The sequence below is a fragment of the Tupaia chinensis genome, unplaced genomic scaffold (genome assembly GCF_000334495.1).
Source record: "Tupaia chinensis unplaced genomic scaffold, TupChi_1.0 Scaffold139113_1, whole genome shotgun sequence".
NCBI classification, from domain to species: Eukaryota; Metazoa; Chordata; class Mammalia; order Scandentia; family Tupaiidae; genus Tupaia; species Tupaia belangeri.
The window spans coordinates 127,970-136,852 of NW_006199003.1; the positions used below are offsets into that span (position 1 = coordinate 127,970).

General features: G+C 39.3%; 1 protein-coding gene across 1 annotated transcript; it reads right to left on the minus strand.

Moving 5' to 3' along the window:
* Window positions 1-6,126: 6,126 nt before the first annotated feature.
* Window positions 6,127-8,883, minus strand: LOC102472064 (zinc finger X-linked protein ZXDB; the record flags this gene model as incomplete). Its single annotated transcript, XM_006161809.3, is given in 1 exon segment — window positions 6,127-8,883. A coding segment is annotated over 1 exon segment (1,872 nt), but the record flags the coding sequence as incomplete, so codon positions are not given.

Genomic DNA, 8,883 nt, shown 5'->3' on the forward strand with positions numbered 1-8,883 from the left:
AAAAATAATCCACCACAAAGACTGAAAAAATAGGGAACCAGCAGTTAGCATAATGTCTGTGTCGCTGGACTCCCACGTAGTCAACCGCAGTTCGCGTCCCGGACCCAGTGACTTAAAACTCACGCCGGGTACGTGTGCGTGCGTGCCCAAGATCCTGAGAGGAGAATGGAGAAGGGATTGTGGCGTGACCATCCCCCCTGGGGGGTGATTTCTCACTTTCTGTCTCTCTGTCTCTCTCTGTCTGGTGAGCGCACACGCCCTATAGCGAAAACCTCTCTAAAAAAAAAAAAGACTGAGAAAATAGTGCAAAAAATAATAATTACACATGAGAAATACTAGATACCATCAAACATCCAAACATCTGGATAATCAGTATCCCAAAAGTTGAAGAAACTACTAATAAGGGCATTGATAATCTATTTCATGAAATCCTGCAAGAAAACTTCCCAGACCTAGAGAGGCATTTAAAGATCCAGACCCCTAATAGAATTAACTCAAGAAGATCTTCTTCAAGACATATTATAGCGAGATTGACCAAAACCACAGACAAAGACAAGATAATCAGACTGGCAAGAGAGAAACAAAAAGTTACCTACAAAGGATATCCCATCAGAATAACAGTGGACCTCTCATCAGAAACAATGCTAGCAAGGAAAGAATGGGAAAATATATTTGCAGTGTTAAGTGAAAAACAATTTCAACTCAGAATACTATACCTGGCAAGATTATTCTTCATATGGGAAGAGAAGACAAGAACATTCTCAGTTTAACAAAACCTGAGAGAATTTACCAACACCAGACCAGTTCTCCTAGAATTTCTGAAGGGAGTGTAATATCAGGAAAACTAAAGTCAGATGGACAGAAATAAGATTTAAAAAACATCTAAGAAAATGACTACCTTAATGGTAGGGACAAGTCCAGAGTTGAATATTATCTTCTGGAATTTAAACAGAATGCTTGGACTGCAACAGAAATTAGATTAAGTGCATAAGACTTCACTGATGAAATAGAATTTTATGGCTTTTGATTAAAACAATAACTGATCTTTTTCTATGCTTTGTAGTCTAGAGAAAAGGATTTTTGTCTTCTCTTGAATTGTCAACAGATCCAGGTAACTACTATTTGAACTGAATCCTAACCTTCCTGACTTTAAGTCTTAAGCAAAGTTATCTTAACTTTTTTTTAAATTTATTTTGATTAAAGCTAAAACTGCCTTTCTTTAAATTAAAAAACATATTAAAAATATGTATTTAATGACCACGGTAAGCTATGTTGCCTCAGCTAGGTGTTATTTTACACCATATTCATTCTACTCACAGTTTCATGCCTAAAGTCAAACATTTGCTCATAGATATTTATATATCAGCTGAACTTGCTATTGAAAGTAGTTATATCAATTAAGATATTTTGTTAACCAATAAAACGTGGGGGAAAAAGGAATGGAAAGCAACTACAGATATCAGTTATAGAGTGGGAAGAGGGTGAGAAATGGGGGGGTATATATGTATATATATATATATGCCAGAAATGGAAAAATTATTTGTGATGATAACATATATGACTAACCCACTATACAGTGTATTCCAGATGGGAAACTGCATCTTTTATGCTGTGATGATGTTCAGTGAATTAATGCAAAATAAATAATTTAAAAATAAGAAATTAAGAATTCAGTCCCTTAATTGCACTAATCACATTTCAAGTGCTGAATAGACACATACAACTAGTAGCTCCCATATTGGTCAGTACAGATCTAAATCATTTACGACAAGTTGAGATATCTGGTAATTCAAAAGGAATTAATACGTTCAGAACTGTTAAAGTAATTCTGAGAATGTTCTAAGGAACCAAGAAAGAGGAAGTGACCCTCTGCTATCTTCTCGAAAGTAAATAAACCACAATATATATAGTTTATGCAGGATAATTCTGTTTATCAATGATCATTTAACTAAACACATCATCTTTATACATTCATTTCTGAAAAGGACTTTTACTTACTTCCTTCAATCATTCTGAATGTAAAAATAGATTATAGTTCTCAAGGAAACTTAATTTTTATCACCTCTATCTTTTTTCCTCTCCTGCTCTCAAGGAGGCATTAATATTAGAATATCAATATTTGTATATTTTAATATCGATATTTGAAGTGGTATTTGAACATTATTTTCAAATATTTCCAATATTTGTTCCTTTCTTTTTATTCCCACTGACACTGCTCTAGTAGTTTCCTTTTTCTGGCTTCATGCTTCATTATTCCACTCTTTGCTACAAATCTTTCTCATTGATTTTCCTATTTCAGTCTTTCTCATCTAATACACATTGTGCACCTCCACTACATTAGCCTTTCTAAAACAGCATCCTATTGATCTTTCTCCTCTATTAAAACATATTTTCTGCCTCTCATCTGTGTCCAGAATATATTCCTCATTATTCTTATTTTTTCCCCACCTCTCAGGTAATTTGGTACCAAATTAAATTTTATGTTTTTAAATTGTTTTGAAATATTATTTTTGAATCTCCTCCCATCATCTATAATCTCTTTAAAGGTCAGGGTCATATTATTCTTCTCATGAGATCCTCAATATGTATGCTGTATTTCTTTTACAATGATATTCTATAAATACTGGTTAATTTGAAATAAATACAGAGGAACCTCAAGCTTACAAATTGCCTTCTCATATTTCCAGGGTTCAACACAAACACTTTAGGTTACAGAGATAAATAAATTTCATAGTCTATCCATGTTTCACTCCTACTACTGAAACATATTGTTAATTATAAAAAATGACATCAAGGTCAATATATTATTAAGTCATTACCAACATAATGAACAGAGTCCCTAGAAACATACTTATTTTTAAGCCATCTTGGCAAGAATTTTTTTTTTTTTTGAGAAGTTTTTGCTATAGGGCACTCGCCATAAAGACAGAGTGAGACAGAAAGCAAGAAATCATCCCCCGGGAGGATAGCCATGCCACAATCCCTTCTCATCCATTCTCCTCTTGGGATCTTGGGCACACACGCACACCTGCCCAGCATGAATTTAAGCCACTGGGTCTGGGACTTGAACTGTGGTCGACTACTTGGGTGTCAAGTGACAGTCATTACGTCAAATGTTGGTCCCCATCTTTGCAAGAATTTTTAATAAACCAAAACCTGAGGAGAAGGGGAAAGAAATTAGGATGAAATGAAAACCTATACCATTTTTTAAAAGGAGTGATGGCAACTTTATACCACCAACAACAGAAATTAAACTTCTTACCTTGAAAGCATAAAGTTCTCCAACATTTTGCTAGGAAATGGTGCTAAGAGAAGTAATTTGAACAATTTTTTCAATGAAATCTTATGAGCCCATGGATGGATTAAAAACAGTTTTCTCTGGGACTAGTAGGTGGTGTGGTGGCTAAGGCACTGGACTCCACTTGGGTGAACATGGTTCAAGTCTCAGATCTGGTGTCTTAAAAATCACACCAGGCATGTGTGCATGTGTGCCCAAAATCCCAGGAGGAAAATGGAGAAGGGATTGCAGTGTGACCATCCCCTCGGAAGGTGATTTCTCATTTTCCTTCTCACTGTCTGCCTCTCTCTGAGGAGTGCACATGCCTATGGCAAGAACCAAAACAAACAAACAAACAAACAAACAAAAAAGGCAGTTATCTTTGAGAAAAGTAACATTTGTCCTTTGAAAATTCCAGTAATAAGTAGAAAAAATAATAGTTTATTATTTGTTTTTAATTTGGAAGAGGGTGGCTTAAGGAATTAAAGAAAGGAATTCATGACATTAAATTCTCTTTATTCTTATAAATTTATTTTATTCTCACAACTGTTGTGTTCATCTCAATTTCTGACGTACTTATCTGCCATTTATGAAAAAATAAAAAATAGTGGTCTATTTAAGAGGCTTTAATGAATAAAAACATTTTTGAAATACACCTTTAGGAGTACAAATATTTTCAAAGCAAAGAGGGAAAACTGTTAAACAGGTAGATACAATAAAATCCCAAGCATTTTTTATTTAAAAAATTATGCCTACTTTTTGTTTTTCTCTAAATGAATACAACCACTTTTAAAATGTATGTGAGCATATGTATATACCAATACACACACATTACAGAAACATGTCGTAGTGGCAAATTTTTAGTGCACTGTCAAAGTGCCACAGTTAACTGTAATCTACAGGCATCTACATGCAAGTAGTATTGGACTAGTATACTAGAGCAAATAATAAAGTATTAGTTAGCAGAAGTCCCCGGCAAACACTTTTTAAAAATGGAAATAATGAAACAGAAATTCATTTCCCATCTTAACAGCATAGAAATAATATTTATCATCTGACATATGAAACATACACACACACACACACACACACACACACACACACACATTTACCCAAGCTCAGAAAATAAATTCTTACTGTACAGAAAGAGTCACAGTGTACACTCAGCAAATGCTAACATTAGGAGGAAATGTGCCATGAAGAGAATGTCTGATGAATAGTGACAGGAATGAGATCTATCCATTAAAACTTAAAAAGAAAGGCCTGGCAATAACTGAAATGAATGTACATGCAAGGGAGTGGTGAGAAAGTAAGCAGAAAGTAAAAGAAATCAATTAAATTGGAAAATAGCAACTAATTGCAAGGTAGGATGAAAGTTGGATGAGTGAACTGGGAGACCTGAAAATGATTTCTCTCCCTTGTTTTAAGCTATATATAGAATTTTCAGCCAGTTGGAATGGTAGTTGGCTAAATTACAATATGAAATATAATACAGACTTTACCAAACTACTTCACAGGGTTGTTCTGAACAGTAAATGAGATACAACTTGTGAAGATGTTCCACAAACTGAAAAAGTCTACACTGGTGTAAAACAGGCATTTTACGTAATATTCAGATTTGATCTTTCCTTTCAACACTGGGAAAGTGCCAACAGTGAGTTTTCCAGATCACAGACAGGAAGAAGCCTTGTCTGGCTCCATTGTCACGGAACAGTAGGTTCCACAGTCACAGAAAAGCCTGAGTGAAAATGGAGCAAAGATGGTGACAAAATGATTGTGTAGAGAGATCTACAGATAAAAATGTGGACAATGTCTTCACTCCTGGTATTTCTCACAGCAATTCTTTGGGGTGAAATTATGCAAAAGATGGAATAGATACTTCCTCTTCTGCTTCAATGTTACCCTCATAAACCTTTACCATCTGCATATGAATAGAGTTAAAAAATCACAAATTTTCTCTAACAGCAGGAAGGGCTGAGAGGGTAACTTGATATAAATTCATCAATATCTGCCAAAATATACTCCAAAAAATATGCCAAAATATATAATATTTTTTTACACGTGGACAATTAAGAGAGAAGAAAATCTAAGGTATGGTTGAAATGTATGTGCATTGATATGACAGCAGCTAGGAAATTGAGTCTTAGTGAAACTAACTTATTCAGGGCCATTTATGCAACATCACAGAGCCCAAATTTGACACTGAGTCTGTTTCATGTAAAGTTCTGGCAGGAAAATTCTATGACAGCACCTCTCATCATTAAAAGAGGTCAGAAGGATACACAACAGTGAGAATAATGAACACATTTTTTTTTGGTTTCAATTTCTTTTTTCTTGTTAGTTCTATCATTATTTATTTTAAAAAAACTGGCTTTGAATAATATTTCAACTAAACTTTTATAAGTGCCTTAAACAGCATTTCTTCCTGTACTAATCAACATTAACTCTACAAGGACAATTCATCATATCAGAAGCACAGGTAAGTATTAATTAATGCATTGGTCAGCAGCAGCTCCTAATATCAAAAAGAAAGAACAACAGACCTTTCTTTCTTAAAAAAAAAAAAAAAAAGAAAAAAAAAAAAGAACACAACAGGAGTCAGCAGTTGGCGTAGTGGTTAAGGTGCGGGACTCCCAGGTGGCTGAATGAGATTCAAATTCAGGACCTGGAGACTTGAAAATCCCATCAGGTGCATGTGCATGCCTGGCCGTAATCCCAGGAGGAGAATGGAGAAGAAGGGATTGTGGCATGGTGATCCCCCTGTGGGGTGATTTCTCACTTTCACTCTTTTTCTCTCCCTCTCTCTCTCTCTCACTCTCTCAGGCCAGCACATATGCCCTATGTCAAAAGCTTTTTTGAAAATGAAATATTCACGCTAAAAAAAAAATCACCAACCACCAAACTGAGGAAAGAGAGGATAGAAAAAGTAAACGCTACCACAGAGTTGTAATCAGCAAACCTAGACTATGAAAGATGATACATGTGAAAAATCTCATTTCGTAAATAATGACAAAAAAAGATGAAGGGACAGAAAGATTAAAAAGATGACATATATATCCAAATTATTTACAATATCTTAAAAGTTAAAGAGACAATTGAAAGTCTGACCCATGATTGCATATCTACAGGTATTAAGGAATTATTGTTAATGTTAATTACTGTTACCAACAATGGAATTATAGTTTTCTGTCCATGACTTACCATATACTTCAGAGAAATATACTGAAAATTTATGGATGAAATGATATCTGGTATCTGTTCAAAAATAATACTGAAGAAGGGGGATTAAGTAGAGAATTCTTAAATCATATTGTTCATGAAAAGTTGTAGCAGTGGTTGCAAATGACGTGAATGTTATTATAATATGTAACTTTTATACATGTTTGGAAAAACACAACATCATCATCATTAAAAATGTCCTCATATTTTTCAAGGTAACAAATATTATTAAAAAATCACAAGGCTTAAAATACCTTAGAATCTATCTCTTCAAACCACCTCATTTTACAAATAAGGACCTTAAGGCTCACATAGGGTAAGTGACTTGCTCAGGGTTTTGCAACTTGTCAGTTCCAGACACCAGATCAGAATTTAATTCCAAATTTGTTGTTCAGGGTGCAGTTCTTTTCCAAACCAGTAAGAAATGACTGCATTTGAACGCTTAGTCCAGAATATACCCTGAAGATTGAGCTTAGTAAAAGTACGCCACGAGGCACAGAATGAATAGAGTTGGTTCATACCAAAAATGAGCTGCCAGTCACCGTGATAAGATCTGTTTCTTTCTGAGAACCATGGTTTCCGGTTGGATTGGAGAATCCAAACTGAGTTTCTTCCTCCTGTCCAAAGAAGTCAGGGCCAAGATGTACGCTCCATTCTGCTTTGGTCGGTGTCAGTAGTTCTGAGACACTATTTTCACAAAGGGTGCTCGAGGGAGTCAGAGCATCTGTGTCCACTGTTAGCTTACTGCTGGGTGTCAAAGCCTGGGGCTGTGGACTCGAGGTTTTCATGGCCAAAGAGCCCAGAGATCCCAATGGCCCCACACTCACACTTGAGACATCATCCATATCTAAGGGACTCTGCTGAAAACCAGCAGCCGTGGTTCCAAAAAAGAGAGAGGTATCCAGATTTTGAGGATGGTCATTGGCAGCCATCAAGGCCTGAGGGTCCACAGCCTGCCCTAAGGAATTATTATTGGCAGGGAGGTTTCCTGCCAGAGTTGAGCTGACAGAAGCCACATCAATAGTCAAGATACCAGAGTTCACCAATGCTGTGTCCAGCACCGCAGCAGAACTATTGCCAGGAACATCAGAGAAGAGAGACACTATCTCGGCTTCACTGAGATCACTCTGACCCTGGCCGGTAAGTTCGCTGCTGGGCGTAAGAGAATCTGCAGCTTCTAGCTGAGCTAAGAGATCGTGGCCAAGGTCGTGCCTTTTGGCCATGTGCATCTTCATGCTGTGCTTGGATGTGAAGAGCTTATTGCAAGTGGCGACTGGACAACGGCTTTTCCAAGTGTCCACATCCTGCAGATGTTTCTTGGAATGTATGTAGAGGCTACTGCGAGCGGAGAACCTGGCACAGCAGCCTTCCACCGGACACACGAAAGGCTTTGTGCCCAGGTGGGTTATGCTGTGGCCTTTCAAATGCTCGGCCCTTGTGAAAGATTTCCCACAGCCTTCCACAGGGCATGTGAACCTCCGGTCATCCTCGTGCTTCCTTTTGTGCCTTAAGAGTTTAGACATGCTGGTGAAGTTCCAGCCGCAGCCATCAAAGTCGCATAGGAAAGGCCTCTCGCCCGTGTGGCTCCGCAGGTGAATTTTCAGCCTACAAGCCTTGTCATACTGCTTGCTGCAGCCAGGAAAGGAGCAGGAAAAGAGTTCCTGTTCCCTAAAATGGGCGCGGTTATGGGAAAACAGGGCACTCACTGTGATAAACGTCTTCTTGCAGCCAGAAAACGCGCACTGGTAGGGCCTCTCGGGCTCAAAGTGGCTGCGCTGATGGGCACCGAGCTTGGCCTGTGTGGAAAAGCTCTCCTCACACACCTCGCATCTGAATGAGTTCTCCTGCTCATGACCTTTCATGTGCGCCTTGAGGTTGTACACCGTCGTGAAGCTCTTGCCACATCCCTCGGCTGGGCAGCCGAAGGGCCGCAATTTGTCGTGCGACTGCAGGTGCCTCTTGAGCTTATAAGAAGTGGTGAAGGTCCAGCCGCAGCCACCCAGGGGGCACTTGAAGGGCCGCTGGCCCTGGCTGCTGCTGTGCGTCAGCAGGTGCACCTTCAGCTGGTGCTTCTTGGAGAAGGTTTGTCCGCACTGTGCCTCGGGGCACAGGTACAGCACTACGCCTGGGCCCGGGCTCAGGCCCGGGCTCTGGCCCACGCCCAGCTGCCCGCGGGGGCTCTGGACTGCCACCGGGCCTTCAGCCTCCTCCTCCGGCGCCGGGGCGGACGCGGGGTCCGCTGACTCCGCCAGTAGGAGGTCGGGCGGCAGCTCTGGGCAGTCGCCCGGCTGCGAGGCATGCGGGAACCCGGCTTGCGGGGCGATCAGACCCCCGGGCTGAGGAGCGGGCGCGACCCCAGGCTGGCAGGCTGGCGGCGGGGGCGTGGC